This window comes from Nerophis ophidion, linkage group LG16, assembly GCF_033978795.1.
Source record: "Nerophis ophidion isolate RoL-2023_Sa linkage group LG16, RoL_Noph_v1.0, whole genome shotgun sequence".
Lineage (NCBI taxonomy): Eukaryota > Metazoa > Chordata > Actinopteri > Syngnathiformes > Syngnathidae > Nerophis > Nerophis ophidion.
Genome location: NC_084626.1, coordinates 54231420 through 54247817, shown reverse-complemented (window position 1 = coordinate 54247817; position 16398 = coordinate 54231420). Strand labels below are relative to the sequence as shown.

The 16398-nt window shown below is 40.5% G+C and overlaps 2 protein-coding genes across 4 annotated transcripts in view; one reads left to right on the top strand and one right to left on the bottom strand.

The window, feature by feature from the left end:
* The window catches only part of ift52 (intraflagellar transport 52 homolog (Chlamydomonas)), a 28950-nt gene extending 18647 nt beyond the window's left edge, over positions 1 to 10303 (bottom strand). Inside the window, exons 1-8 of one of the 3 annotated variants that reach the window (XM_061875578.1) lie at positions 10201 to 10303; positions 9723 to 9869; positions 6359 to 6446; positions 2645 to 2774; positions 2491 to 2566; positions 2316 to 2387; positions 1942 to 2068; positions 1772 to 1855 (exon numbers count right to left, since the gene is read on the bottom strand). In XM_061875578.1, the coding sequence (XP_061731562.1) occupies positions 1772 to 1855; positions 1942 to 2068; positions 2316 to 2387; positions 2491 to 2566; positions 2645 to 2774; positions 6359 to 6446; positions 9723 to 9841 (696 nt within the window). In that variant the 5' untranslated portion in view covers positions 9842 to 9869; positions 10201 to 10303. Of the gene's footprint in view, positions 1 to 1771; positions 1856 to 1941; positions 2069 to 2315; positions 2388 to 2490; positions 2567 to 2644; positions 2775 to 6358; positions 6447 to 9722 lie in introns of all 3 variants that reach the window. The other 2 variants (XM_061875577.1, XM_061875579.1) reach the window with 2 other exon arrangements.
* A 4957-nt stretch (positions 10304 to 15260) lies between these two features.
* Positions 15261 to 15965, top strand: si:ch73-303b9.1 (uncharacterized). The gene is made up of 2 exons (XM_061875575.1): positions 15261 to 15415; positions 15483 to 15965. Exons 1-2 carry the CDS (start codon positions 15391 to 15393, stop codon positions 15893 to 15895), a joined length of 438 nt encoding a protein of 145 aa, XP_061731559.1. The 5' UTR covers positions 15261 to 15390; the 3' UTR covers positions 15896 to 15965.
* Positions 15966 to 16398: the final 433 nt, after the last annotated feature.

Genomic DNA, 16398 nt, shown 5'->3' with positions numbered 1-16398 from the left:
GCAACGAGGACCTCCCTCGGTAGACGCTCGTGAGGCATCCGCACGAGATGCCAGAACCACCTAAGCTTGCTCCTTTCCAAGCGAAGGAGCATTGGCTCTTCTCCGAGTCTCTCTCGGGTGACTGAACCTCTCACCCTATCTCTAAGGGAGATGCCAGCCGCCCTTCTGAGGAAACTCATTTCGGCTGCTTGTATTCGCGATCTTATTCTTTCGGTTATGACCCACGCTTCATGACCATAGGTGAGAATAGGAAAGTAGATAGCTCGGTAGACCAAGAGCTTTGCCTTCTGCCTCAGCTCCCATTTTGTCACAACAGTGCGGCACAGGGACTGCAATAATGCCCCAGCTGCTCTATTCTCCGGCTGATTTCCTTCTCCATCTTTCCCACGCTCGTGAACAATACTCCGAGACACGTAAACTTCTCCACCTGGGACAGAGTCTCGTTCTCTACTTGGACTGTACAAACCATTAGTTTCCTGCTGAGAACCATGGCCTCAGATTTGAACATATTGATGCTCATTTCAGCCGCTGAACACTCGGCTGCGAACTGATGTGGTGAGGGTTTAAGATCACGAACCGATGGTGCCATCAGGACCATATCATCTGCAAACAGCAGTGACGCAACCTTTAGCCCCCGAGACGTATACCCTCTGTGCCTTAGTCACGACTCTGCCTAGAAATCCTGTCCATGAAAATCACAAACAGGATAGGTGACAGAGCGCAGCCCTGGCGGAGAACAACCCCCACTGGAAACGGATCCGACCTACATCCAAGCACCCGGACACAACTCTCGCTTTGGTTGTACACTGCAAAAACTGAAATCTAAGTAAGATTAAATAGCTCAAAAAAGGGTGATATTTGCTAATTTTTGGTCTGATAAGATAATTCTTCTCACTAAACAGATTTTATGTTCAAGTGTTTTACTTGTTTTAAGGGTTTTGGTCCTAAATGATCTCAGTATAAGATATTACAGCTTGTTGCTGAGATTTTATGACCTATATGGAGTAAAACTTGCTTGAAACTAGGATATCAGGTGTTGCAAAGCTGTGTCATCAACACTCAGAAATATAAAACTACTTTTTGAAAGTAATAATTTCTTACTTCAAGCATGGCAAAAAAAATCATGATGCCGAGCGCATATCATTATGTCAAGATAATGCCACTCACATTTACTTAATTTAAGCATATTTTTCAACATATTGAGCAAAAAGGTCTTATTTTTCTCTACCAAGAAAAGTGCACTTGTTAATTAGTGATAATATAATTATTTTAAGGTATTTTTGGGTTCATTGAGGTTAGTTAATTTTACTTGTTTTGGAAGGTCTTGACAAGCCAAATTTTCTTGTTCTATTGGCAGATCATTCTGGTTAGTTCAAATAAAATACCCCTCATTTTTGTATTTTTTTTTCTTGTTTTTAAAACACAGAATTTTTGCAGTGTACAGAGATTGAATGGCCCTCAGCAGGGTCGCGCTTATCCCGTACTTCCTCAGCACCTCCCACAGGATCTCCCAGGAGACCCGATCATACGCCTTATCCAAATCCACAAAGCACATGTAGACTAGATAGGCATACTCCCAGGCCTTCTCCAGGATTCCCGCAAGAGTAAAGAGCTGGAATCCACATTGCTCCTCTTGAATCTGAGGTTTGACTATCGGCCGAACCCTCCTTTCCAGTACCTTGGCGTAAACTTTCCCAGGGAGGTTGAGAAACTGCATTTACTCATTGCAGAAATGAGGAAATACTGCATAATTACATACAGCCATACTCACCAGGATTTTACTGTTCTCCTCCTTCTCTATGAACTGATCGCTGAACATGTGGCAAGAACCCACTACCACCAATTTACCTGCCTCCTAAATGAGAGGTGGGAATAAACCGAGGTGTTAAGCCAAGCAATTGATGGAAAAACTACGATAACGCTTTTTTTAAGACATCTGACCTTTCCATGATAGAAAGCCACCACTGGCCTGTGGAGGGGGAAGCAGATGGAGCCAGTTGAAAGGACAGCCGCAGCTGGCTTCATTACGTTCAATGTTGCACCATAAGGGAACACAAATGAAAGGGCCCTGCAAAAATACAAAGAGTATATAGATACATACATAAATACTGTATATATACATACAAATGTATATACATTATACATACATATATATACATTATACACATACATTATACACATACATATATATAGGTATACATATATACATACATACACATACATATATATAGACATTATACACGCACACAGAAATACATATACATACATACATACACGTGCATGCGTGTGTAAATGTATAAAATGTGATCAATTACTGAGTGTTATTTCCAATATTTTCATCTTCACTTATTCCGAACATTGGTTTTCCAGCAGCACGGCTGATCTCCCTTAACAAGAAAGAGGCACAACATTTTTCATGACACAAAGTTGTCACCTATTAGAAGAACATGCACATTAGTAGGACTAATACATTCAAACAGAGCAACAAACCTGTTCAACACACCATCAGACACAAGGGCCTCCTTTGGATGATAGTATTTATAATACCTGGTCCTAAAAACCGAATCTGCGGTATTGAAAAAGCAACAAAACTCACATTAGTTCATTGTAAATAAAAGGCAGGGAATAACATATTCATACGCACCATTATTGACCATAATTCCAAACTCTTCCAGGAGAAAGTTGATGTTTGTGTCAAATTTCTTTTCTCCTCCTTCCCCAAGCATGACAAGGACATTTCCTCCAACATCGAGGTAGTGCTTCAGAACTTGCAGCTGAAACAACAATGAAAACAGTGTGGAATCTTTTTGAGACAAGCGGAAAACATTATTTGGTGGCAGTGCTGTCATTAACTTTCTTCCTTTAAATTCGTACATCCACACGCACATTCATTGCACAAACATACATATAGACATACTGTACATATACACTCACTGTAAAAACCCATTTACACTAACTGTACATATACAAGTACATATACATACAGACACTCATGCATATAATCACGTTTCATCAAAAATATTTTAACGATGTTGCCCTAGCGAAAACTGGGTAACACATGCCACACTGAAAAGCTTAACCTATTGTTACTATAACAATCTACAAGGTTAATATAGTCTGCTTCTTTTTCTTCCTCTCCATTAATCTGCTTTCTTTTGTATTTCAAGTTATTACGTATACGTATTGTTGCATTTGAACACATTTATTGTTGATAATAGGAAGTAATTATTGTTATTATTCATTATCAATAGAGCAATGAATTGAATTAACCATGAATACTATGAATTGATTAATGTGGACCCAGACTTAAACAAGTTTAAAAACTTATTGGGGTGTTACCATTTAGTGGTCAATAGTACGGAATGTGTACTGAACTGTGCAATATACTAATACGAGTCTCAATCAATCAATCAATCTATTTCTATTGGTTAAAGCAGTGGTTCTCAAGCTTTTTTCAGTGATGTACCCCCTGTGAACATGTTTTTAATTCAAGTACCCCCTAATCACAGCAAAGCATTTTTGGTTGAAAAAAACAGATAAAGAAGTAAAATACAGCACTATGTCATCAGTCTCTGATTTATTAAATTGTATAACAGTGCAAAATATTGCTCATTTGTAGTGGTCTTTCTTGAACTATTAGGAAAAAAAGATATAAAAATAGCTAAAAACTTGTTGAAAAATAAACAAGTGATTCAATTATAAATGCAGATTTCTCCACATAGAAGTAATCATCAATTTAAAGTGCCCTCTTTGGGGATTGTAATAGAGATCCATCTGGATTCATCAACTTACTTGTAAACATTTCTTCACAAAAAAAGAAATCTTTAACATCAATATTTATGGAACATGTCCACAAAAAATCTAGCTGTCAACACTGAATATTGCATTGTTGTATTTCTTTTCACACTTTATGAACTTACATTCATATTTTGTTGAAGTATTATTCAATAAATATATTTATAAAGGATTTTTGAATTGTTGCTATTTGTAAAATATTTTTGAAAGATCTCACGTACCCCTTGGCATACCTTCAAGTGCCCCCAGGGGTACACGTACCCCCATTTGAGAACCACTGGGTTAAATTACCAATGATTGTCACACACACACACACACACACACACACACACACACACACACACACACACACACACACACACACACACACACACACACACACACACACACACACTAGATCTGGTGAAATTTTTCCTCTGCATTTGACCCATCGCCTAGTTCACCCCCTGGGAGGTGAGGGGAGCAGTGGGCAGCAGCGGTGGCCACGCCCGGGAATCATTTTTGGTGATTTAACCCCCAATTCCAACCCTTTATACTGAGTGCCAAGCAGGGAGGTAATGGCTCCCATTTTTATAGTCTTTGGTATGACTCGGCCGGTCCATTTGTAATGTAATAATGTTCATTTTCATTTCTGTTTTATTATTATTTATTTCACTAACTGCTTTTTTGATATCACTTTTACCACCATATTTGTACATATTATATTTGCTGATGTTGTTCTATTGTTGTTATTTTTGTGTTTACTGTTGTTGTCTTCTCTTTGTTTTACTCTCCCCCCCTTCCTTTTTTTTCTCTTTCTATTACCTCTTACATCAAATTCTATTCTATTCTATAGCTCGGCTGTCGAGAACCTGCTGACGTACGGCATAACAGTGTGGTACGCCAGCTGCACTGAAGCACACAAACAGGCGATTCAAAGGGTCATAAAGTCTGCACAAAAAATCATGGGCTGCCACCTGCCCTCCCTAAAGGATTTACACAACTCCCGTTGCCTCAACAAAGCAAAAAGCATCACCAAGGACAGCACACACCCTGGCTTCCACCTGTTCGGCCTGCTACCATCGGGAAGGCGCTACAGGTGCATCAGAGCCAGAACAAACTTCTTTCCCAGAGCTGTCGCCATGTTGAACTCTTAACTTATAATAATAATTCACCCCTATACAATATCCTACCCTAATACCCTACTGTGCAATACTACCCTTCCAGTGCCATACCTCCGACACTGATTGTTATTTTTTACTCCGGTACTCTTGTCTTGTTCTGTATATTGTACAGTATTTTGTATTCGTATAGTGTTTTGTATATTGTACAGGATTGCTTATTATCTTTATTGGATAGTAGTCTGTTTATTTCAATTGTTAGTTTTTCCTTTATTACCTCTTGTATTATTTTTTTACCCCATATTTGTTCCTACTATTGCACCTTAAACTGGAGTCCTTAATCTCTTTATATGCAAATGTAATGACATTAAAGTCCATTCTATTCTATTCAATAATAATATAAATCCATTTAATAAAGTCAAATACAAATAAGGCAACAAGATAAGTATCCCACATTTCTCTTTTTTAAAGTAAATGTGTACAGCCGATATAGTGATCTTCATCAGTGGTTCTCAAATGGGGGTACGCGTACCCCTTGGGGTACTTGAAGGTATGCCAAGGGGAACGTGAGATTTTTTTTAAAATATTCTAAAAAATAGCAAAAATTCAAAAATCCTTCATAAATATATTTTTGGAATAATACTTCAACAAAATATAAATTTAAGTTCATAAACTGTGAAAAAAATACAACAATGCAATATTCAGTAGATTTTTTTGTGGACATGTTCCATAAATATCGATGTTAAAGACTTCTTTTTTTGTGAAGAAATGTTTAGAAGTAAGTTGATGAATCCAGATGGATCTCTATTACAATCCCCAAAGAGGGCACTTTAAGTTGATGATTACTTCTATGTGGAGAAATCTGCATTTATAATTGAATTAATTGTTTATTTTTCAACAAGTTTTTAATTATTTTTATACCTTTTTTTCCAAATCGTTAAAGAAAGACCACTACAAATGAGCAATATTTTGCACTGTTATACAATTTAATAAATCAGAAACTGAAAACATAGTGCTGTATTTTATTTCTTTATCTCTTTCCATCCATCCATCCATTTTCTACCGCTTATTCCTTTTGGGGTAGCGGGGGGTGCTGGTGCCCATCTCAGCTACAATCGGGCGGAAGGTGGGGTACACCCTGGACAAGTCGCCACCTCATGGCAGGGCCAACACGGATAGACAACATTCACACTCACATTCACACACTAGGGACCATTTTTTTCCCCTTTATCTCTTTTTTTCAACCAAAAATGTTTTGTCTTGATTAGAGGGTACTTGAATTAAAACAAATGTTCACAGGGGGTACATCACTGAAAAAAGCTTGAGAACCACTGAGCAACATCAACAAGAGTGTACTCCGCCATCCACCCGAATGCAGCTGAGGTAGGCCCAAGTGACCACAGAAGGGACAAGCGGTAAAAAATGGATGAATGGATGGATGTATTCTTCCTTTGATATCTCACCTCTGATGCTGTAAATTTCTCTCTTGGCCCAGCTGTTATCCACAATTTGACGCCTTTCATCTTGTCCAATGTCAACTCTTCCTTCATACTAGTAGGCGAGAGAGAGAGATCATTTTCCTTCGGTTATTTTATTTACAAACCCCGTTTCCATATGAGTTGGGAAATTGTGTTAGATGTAAATATAAACAGAATACAATGATTTGCAAATCCTTTTCAAGCCATATTCAGTTGAATATGCTACAAAGACAACATATTTGATGTTCAAACACAAACTTTTTTTTTTGTTGCAAATAATCATTAACTTTAGAATTTGATGCCAGCAACATGTGACAAAGAAGTTGGGAAAGGTGGCAATAAATACTGATAATGTTGATGAATGCTCATCAAACACTTATTTGGAACATCCCACAGGTGTGCAGGCTAATTGGGAACAGGTGGGTGCCATGATTGGCTATAAAAACAGCTTCCCAAAAAATGCTAAGTAATTCACAAACAAGGATGGGGTGAGGGTCACCACTTTGTAAGCAAATTGTCGAACAGTTTTAGAACAACATTTCTCAACGAGCTATTGCAAGGAATTTAGGGATTTTACCATCTACGGTCCGTAAAATCATGAAAAAGCTCAGAGAATCTGGAGAAATCACTGCATGTAAGCGATGATATTACGGACTTTTGATCCCTCAGGCGGTACTGCATCAAAAACCGACATCAGTGTGTAAAGGATATCACCACATGAGCTCAGGAACACTTCATAAAACCACTGTCACTAACTACAGTTTGTCGCTACATCTGTAAGTGCAAGTTAAAACTCTACTATGCAAAGCAAAACCCATTTATCAACAATATCCTGAAACGCCGCCGGCTTGGCTGGTCTCGAGCTCATCTAAGATGGACTGATGCAAAGTGGAAAGGTGTTCTGTGGTCTGACGAGTCCACATTTCAAATTATATTTGGAAACAGAGGACGTGGTGTCCTCCGGAACAAAGAGGAAAATAACCATTCGGATTGTTATAGGCGCAAAGTTCAAAAGCCAGCATGTGTGATGGTATGGGGGTGTATTAGTGCCCAAGACATGGGTAACTTACACATGTGTGATGGTATGGGGGTGTATTAGTGCCCAAGGCATGGGTAACTTACACATCTGTGATGGTATGGGGGTGTATTAGTGAACAAGGCATGACTAATTTACACATGTGTGATGGTATGGGGGTGTATTAGTGCCCAAGGCATGGGTAACTTACACATGTGTGATGGTATGGGGGTGTATTAGTGCCCAAGGCATGGGTAACTTACACATGTGTGATGGTATGGGGGTGTATTAGTGCCCAAGGCATGGGTAACTTACACATCTGTGATGGTATGGGGGTGTATTAGTGCCCAAGGCATGGGTAACTTACACATCTGTGATGGTATGGGGGTGTATTAGTGAACAAGGCATGACTAATTTACACATGTGTGATGGTATGGGGGTGTATTAGTGCCCAAGGCATGGGTAACTTACACATGTGTGATGGTATGGGGGTGTATTAGTGCCCAAGGCATGGGTAACTTACACATGTGTGATGGTATGGGGGTGTATTAGTGCCCAAGGCATGGGTAACTTACACATCTGTGATGGTATGGGGGTGTATTAGTGCCCAAGGCATGGGTAACTTACACATGTGTGATGGTATGGGGGTGTATTAGTGCCCAAGGCATGGGTAACTTACACATGTGTGATGGTATGGGGGTGTATTAGTGCCCAAGGCATGGGTAACTTACACATGTGTGATGGTATGGGGGTGTATTAGTGCCCAAGACATGACTAACTTACACATGTGTGATGGTATGGGGGTGTATTAGTGCCCAAGACATGACTAACTTACACATGTGTGATGGTATGGGGGTGTATTAGTGCCCAAGGCATGGGTAACTTACACATGTGTGATGGTATGGGGGTGTATTAGTGCCCAAGGCATGGGTAACTTACACATGTGTGATGGTATGGGGGTGTATTAGTGCCCAAGGCATGGGTAACTTACACATGTGTGATGGTATGGGGGTGTATTAGTGCCCAAGGCATGGGTAACTTACACATCTGAGAAGGCACCATTAATGCTGAAAGGTCCATACAGGTTTTAGAGCAACATATAGGGATGGCGTGGCGCAGAGGCAGACTGCCCGTGTGCAACCCGAGGGTCCCTGGTTCAATCCCCACCTAGTACCAACCTCGTCCGTTGTGTCCTGAGCAAGACACTTCACCCTTGCTCCTGATGGGTGCTGGTTAGCGCCTTGCATGGCAGCTCCCTCCATCAGTGTGTGAATGTGTGTGTGAATGTGGAAGTAGTGTCAAAGCGCTTTGAGTACCTTGAAGGTAGAAAAGCGCTATACAAGTACAACCTATTTAGCATTTATATGTTCTCATCCGGGCTTCAAGGTGGCAGAGGGGTTAGTGCGCCTGCCTCACAATACGAAGGTCCTGCAGTCCTGGGTTCAAATCCAGGCTCGGGATCTTTCTGTGTGGAGTTTGCATGTCCTTCCTGTGAATGCGTGGGTTCCCTCCGGGTACTCCGGCTTCCTCCCACCTCCAAAGACATGCACCTGGGGATAGGCCCCTCCCACCTCCAAAGACATGCACGTGGGGATAGGTTGATTGGCAACACTAAATGGTCCCTAGTGTGTGAATGTGAGTGTGAATGTTGTTTGTCTATCTGTGTTGGCCCTGTGATGAGGTGGCGACTTGTCCAGGGTGTACCCCGCCTTCCACCCGATTGTAGCTGAGATAGGCTCCAGCGCCCCCCGCGACCCCAAAAGGGAATAAGCGGTATAAAATGGATAGATGTTCTCATCCAAGCAACGTTATCATGGACACCCCTGCTTATTCCAGCAAGACAAGTGTTACAACAGCGTGGATTCGTAAAAAAAGAGTGCGGGTACTTTCCTGGCACGCCTGCAGTCCAGACCTGTCTCCCATGGAAAATGTGTGGCGAATTATGAAGCGTAAAATACGACAGCGGAGACCCCGGACTGTTGAACGACTGACGCTTTACATAAAACAAAAATGGGAAAGAATTCCCCTTTCAAAGCTTCAATTAGTTTCCTCAGTTCCCAAACGTTTATTGAGTGTTGTTAAAAGGTGATGTAACACTGTGGTGAACATGCCCTTTCCCAACTACTTTAGCACGTGTTGCAGCCATGAAATTCTAAGTTAATTATTATTTGCCCAAAAAAATAAAGTTTATGAGTTTTGAACATCAAATATGTTGTCTTCGTAGTGCATTCAACTGAATATGGCTTGAAAATGATTTGTTTATATTTACATCTAACACCACTCATACGGAAACGGGGTTTGCACAAACAAAATGCCAAGGAAGCGAATCCTTACCTTTGAATTTTCCATTGATTCCTGAGTTGCTTCTGCATGGTTTTGTATCCATTGTGAGTGGTAAACAACTCTCTTTTTGAGGCATTGAACACAACAGTGTTGTGCTGCTCCTTCTCCATCACTCTTTGTGTTGACCAAGTCCAACTACTAAACATTCGCTTCAATTACAACCAAGAATGGACAAGCCTCGCACGTCGTCCCACCATCGAATATTTGGCTAAAAGTAAGTTTGTATTGTCTGGTCAGGCTGAACATTCCTCGCTGACACAATCATGCTCGCTGCTAAGCTAACAGGCTAACCTAACCTTACGTTAGCTTTCGATGCGCCTCATTAAATGTTCAGCTCAGTTCAACCTACTTTCTTCCACAAATGCAAGGAAAGAGTTCTTTCAACACTAAAACATTTAATTAGTAAGTATAGGTATCCAAAAGAGTCGATTGTGTCTTGGAGAAATTGGTTACTAAGCACTACACTTACATAGCAACCTCTTCTTCTTCGTCTGTTTCTTCTTCTTCTTCTTCTTCTTCTTCTTGGGTTTAATGGCGGTTGGCAAGCAACGTTATGGTGTGAAATACCGCCATCTTTTGAAATGGAGTGTAAGTTAGGATAATGCCCTTTTGATTGATTGATTGATTGAGACTTGTATTAGTAGATTGCACAGTACAGTACATATTCCCCACAATTGACCACTAAATGGTAACACCCCAATAAGTTTTTCAACTTGTTTAAGTCGGGGTCCACGTTAATTCATGGTAAAAGGCTCTAAATTATTTTATTTATCCTTTGTTATTAAAATATATTTTTTATTTCTGTGATCCTACATCAGGGGTCACCAATGCGGGCACCAGGTCGCCCGTAAGGACCAGATGAGTCGCCCGCTGGCCTGTTCTAAAAATAGCTCAAATAGCAGCACTTGCCAGTGAGCTGCCTCTATTTTTTAAATTGTATTTGTTTACTAGCAAGCTGGTCTCGCTTTGCTCGACATTTTTTAATTCTAAGAGAGACAAAACTCAAATAGAATTTGAAAATCCAAGAAAATATTTTAAAGACTTGGTCTTCACTTGTTTAAATAAATTCTTTTTTTTTTTTTACTTTGCTTCTTATAACTTTCAGAAAAACAATTTTAGAGAAAAAATACAACCTTAAAAATAATTTTAGGATTTTTAAACACATATACCTTTTTACCTTTTAAATTCCTTCCTCTTCTTTCCTGACAATTTAAATCAATGTTCAAATACATTTATTTTTTATTGTAAAGAATAAATCAATTTTAATTTAATTCTTCATTTTAGCTTCTGTTTTTTCAACAAAGAATATTTGTGAAAGATTTCTTCAAACTTATGATTAAAATTCAAAAAAAATATTCTGGCAAATGTAGAAAATCTGTAGAATCAAATTTAAATCTTATTTCAAAGTCTTTTGAATTTCTTTAAAAAAAAATTTGTTCTGGAAAATCTAGAAGAAATAATGATTTGTCTTTGTTAGAAATATAGCTTGGTCCAATTTGTTATATATTCTAACAAAGTGCAGATTGGATTCTAACCTATTTAAAACATGTCTTCAAAAATATATATTTAATGTGAGAAATCATTAAGATGATCAGTGTTTCTATTAAGGATACATATCAATAATTATTAATAATAACATAGAGTTAAAGGTAAATTGAGCAAATTGGCTATTTCTGGCAATTTATTGAAGTGTGTATCAAACTGGTAGCCCTTGGCATGAATCAGTAGCCAAGAAGTAGTTCTTGCTTTCAAACAGGTTGCTGACCCCTGCTGTCTGTCATACTACAAGAGGTTGTTGCAAGAAGTAGGTGTTGCTTTCAAACAGGTTGCTGACCCCTGCTGTCTGTCATACTACAAGAGGTTGTTGCAAGAAGTAGGTGTTGCTTTCAAACAGGTTGCTGACCCCTGCTGTCTGTCATACTACAAGAGGTTGTTGCAAGAAGTAGTTCTTGCTTTCAAACAGGTTGCTGACCCCTGCTGTCTGTCATACTACAAGAGGTTGTTGCAAGAAGTAGTTCTTGCTTTCAAACAGGTTGCTGACCCCTGCTGTCTGTCATACTACAAGAGGTTGTTGCAAGAAGTAGGTGTTGCTTTCAAACAGGTTGCTGACCCCTGCTGTCTGTCATACTACAAGAGGTTGTTGCAAGAAGTAGTTCTTGCTTTCAAACAGGTTGCTGACCCCTGCTGTCTGTCATACTACAAGAGGTTGTTGCAAGAAGTAGGTGTTGCTTTCAAACAGGTTGCTGACCCCTACTGTCTGTCATACTACAAGAGGTTGTTGCAAGAAGTAGGTGTTGCTTTCAAACAGGTTGCTGACCCCTGCTGTCTGTCATACTACAAGAGGTTGTTGCAAGAAGTAGTTCTTGCTTTCAAACAGGTTGCTGACCCCTGCTGTCTGTCATACTACAAGAGGTTGTTGCAAGAAGTAGGTGTTGCTTTCAAACAGGTTGCTGACCCCTACTGTCTGTCATACTACAAGAGGTTGTTGCAAGAAGTAGGTGTTGCTTTCAAACAGGTTGCTGACCCCTGCTGTCTGTCATACTACAAGAGGTTGTTGCAAGAAGTAGTTCTTGCTTTCAAACAGGTTGCTGACCCCTGCTGTCTGTCATACTACAAGAGGTTGTTGCAAGAAGTAGGTGTTGCTTTCAAACAGGTTGCTGACCCCTGCTGTCTGTCATACTACAAGAGGTTGTTGCAAGAAGTAGTTCTTGCTTTCAAACAGGTTGCTGACCCCTGCTGTCTGTCATACTACAAGAGGTTGTTGCAAGAAGTAGGTGTTGCTTTCAAACAGGTTGCTGACCCCTGCTGTCTGTCATACTACAAGAGGTTGTTGCAAGAAGTAGGTGTTGCTTTCAAACAGGTTGCTGACCCCTGCTGTCTGTCATACTACAAGAGGTTGTTGCAAGAAGTAGGTGTTGCTTTCAAACAGGTTGCTGACCCCTGCTGTCTGTCATACTACAAGAGGTTGTTGCAAGAAGTAGGTGTTGCTTTCAAACAGGTTGCTGACCCCTGCTGTCTGTCATACTACAAGAGGTTGTTGCAAGAAGTAGGTGTTGCTTTCAAACAGGTTGCTGACCCCTGCTGTCTGTCATACTACAAGAGGTTGTTGCAAGAAGTAGGTGTTGCTTTCAAACAGGTTGCTGACCCCTGCTGTCTGTCATACTACAAGAGGTTGTTGCAAGAAGTAGTTCTTGCTTTCAAACAGGTTGCTGACCCCTGCTGTCTGTCATACTACAAGAGGTTGTTGCAAGAAGTAGGTGTTGCTTTCAAACAGGTTGCTGACCCCTGCTGTCTGTCATACTACAAGAGGTTGTTGCAAGAAGTAGTTCTTGCTTTCAAACAGGTTGCTGACCCCTGCTGTCTGTCATACTACAAGAGGTTGTTGCAAGAAGTAGGTGTTGCTTTCAAACAGGTTGCTGACCCCTGCTGTCTGTCATACTACAAGAGGTTGTTGCAAGAAGTAGGTGTTGCTTTCAAACAGGTTGCTGACCCCTGCTGTCTGTCATACTACAAGAGGTTGTTGCAAGAAGTAGGTGTTGCTTTCAAACAGGTTGCTGACCCCTGCTGTCTGTCATACTACAAGAGGTTGTTGCAAGAAGTAGGTGTTGCTTTCAAACAGGTTGCTGACCCCTGCTGTCTGTCATACTACAAGAGGTTGTTGCAAGAAGTAGGTGTTGCTTTCAAACAGGTTGCTGACCCCTGCTGTCTGTCATACTACAAGAGGTTGTTGCAAGAAGTAGGTGTTGCTTTCAAACAGGTTGCTGACCCCTGCTGTCTGTCATACTACAAGAGGTTGTTGCAAGAAGTAGGTGTTGCTTTCAAACAGGTTGCTGACCCCTGTCCTACATGTTCCAACATTTAATTATAACATAACATTCACTGCTCTACTAACCTACTTCAGTAACTCATTTTTCATCATCATTTCCCGATCTCTCCTACAACTGTATTGATGCGTGCTATACATCAGGGGTCTTCAAAGTGTGGCCCTGGGGGCCATTTGTGGCTTGCGGCGAAATTTTGACGGGCCGCAACACATTTTAAAATAATACTACAAAAAAAACATTAAAGTAAAGTAATATTGACACAAAGCTGGTATGAAGGCAGTTTTTTACTTTAAAACTCTAATTTCCCCCCAAAAATATATATATAAAGTAAAATTGTTTTTTTTACATCGACCCCAACCGGCGAACAGCCTTTGATAGTAGGCTGATATAGCAAATATAGAAACGTGTTGCCTCCATTATAACAATTATATAAGGCTTTTCCTTTTTTGCGGCTCTAGACAGATTTTTTTCTTTGATTATTTGGTCCAATAGTCCACATTCAACATTTTGGTTTGCTGACCCCTGCATTAGAGCGTTGTTTCTTAACCTTAGGGCCGGGGCCCATTGTTGGGCCGTGAAAAAAAATCTGTTTCTCAGCAGTGGTCTGGTTTTAATAAACTTTTCCTCCACTTGTGTCAGTAATGAAAATATCAAATAAACAGAAGAATCCTTGAGCTAAATTAAAGAGAAATTTCTTAAGCGCAAAAATGATGACTAAAGTGGTGAAGGTGTATTTTTCATTTCACTTTAATTGTCAGAGTTAGTTTGTGACGAACCCCAAGATGCAGAGACGGAGGCAGGCATTTAACAGGAAAACATGATTTAATTAAAATATTAGAAATAGAAAAAACAAAAGGGTATGAGGCAAATAACAAACAAAAGGGTCTTTAGTATGGAAGCTAGCAAAAAACCAAAAGGGGCCTACCGTGGAAGCTAGCGGGTAGCCAACAGGAAAACAGAAGTTGTTACTTGTAGAGTAACCAGCGAACAAAAAACAGTAGGCTACAAACAGATACAGAAAGATAGCTTACCGCTACGCTGCAATGACTCCATATGAAACGACACGACAGGAGCGACAATACGGAAGTCATCGACAAGACAATAATCCAGCACTGACTGGAAGACAAAGCAGGTACAAATAGGAGCGGGCTGATTGACACCAGGTGTGGCCAGGTGCCAATCAGCCACGGCTGAGGGGAAACAAAGCACTCAGGGAGACAAACAGGAAAGGAGTGCTGACAGGAAATACTAAACACACAGAGGAAAAACTACAACACAAGCAGTCAGTGGCAAGCCTGACATAATTGTATTTACAGTTTATTTAAGAAACATATATATTATTATCTGTGATGAGGTGGCGACTTGTCCAGGGTGTACCCCGCCTTCCGCCCGATTGTAGTTGAGATAGGCTCCAGCACCCCCCGCGACCCCAAAAGGGAATAAGCGGTAGAAAATGGATGGATGGATATATTATTGTTAGAATGTATTTACCTGTTTTTAGTCCTTTCTTTTGCAGTGTATTTTAGTATTTATTTTTATAAGCAGCCTATGCAAGGTTTTAGATTTTTGACAAGGCTTATTTCTGTTCAACTGTAAGTAGGCGAGACATAATTATTGAATACGATTAAAATCAAAAGTACGATGACTAATTCAGTGTTAATATTAGAGTCTTTAGTAGAAAAGTTGGGCCCCGAGGTCTTTAAGGTTAAGAACCCCTGCCCCGCCCCCTCTTAACGAGCTGCTCTGCCAGCAGCTGCGTCAATCACCTTCCAGAAGCTTCAAGGAGTTGAAAAGCTGCCAGGATTTCAGTTAGCCTTGACTGCCTGACCAGGAAAATGGAGAAAGTTGCTCTCCCCAAAGGTAAGGTGTTGCACCTGTGCTCCATTATGGCGACGACTCTAATGGAGATGTTCAATTCTTCCTTTAGATATGGACAGTTTTGAATTGTTTTCCATGTCGGAGCTGGACAGCAAATTCTTCTTGGACCAGCTGTCGACATCAAGAGTGTCCGCTGATGGATCTGACTCCAAACCCTCCAACCTGGCCTTTCTCTGCACGTCTTCAGACCTGGCTTCTCCCACTCCGGGACAGTGCCCCAATGACTCCAACGTCCAAGAAGTTAAGAAGTCCCAACTGCTGGTCCCGCCGCAGTGCAAGTCCTCCACTCCCTACTTCCTCTTTCAAAAGCAGGAAAAGAATGTTTATTTTGAGCAGTCGTACAACGACCTCACCGCCTCGCAGATGTCCTGGGACCAGTCTTTGATCAACCCGGCGAGCAACAGTCCAAAGCTCTGCATGGAGTTGAGCGCTCTGGAGAACGCTGAGGGCCTGAATGTGTAGATGAGTCCAATTGACATTTTCCTCGACTCCTTGTCTTTAACAAATGACCTAATAAATGCTGTTCTATTTATTTAATGTTTTTATATTTTCACTTAATTTGGCTCAATGTAAGTACAATGCAGTGCACTTCAACAGGATTCTGGTGAGTGTGCAGCCAAAGGGGTCTTATTCAAATGGTTGCAAATCACCATTAAAAGGCAAAGAGAAAGCGAGTCATCGAGACCGCGTGACAGTCAACAATAGAGACATGGACCTACTCAAGCATACTTTTGGAAACATTCAATTTAAGACACAATCTTCAGATCCTCTTAGCTTCATTTTTTCCCCCGTGTTTACTTCCAAGTAGGGATGTAATCAACTTCAGGGTTTCCCACCTAGGCCTTCAATGATTACCTCTGAAAATACCAAAACTGATGTGACCGTTGCTGGAGAAATACCATAAAAATGTACGCACTACTGGACATTGAAGCACATCAATAGTGTACAAAACTGCTTATTTTCTG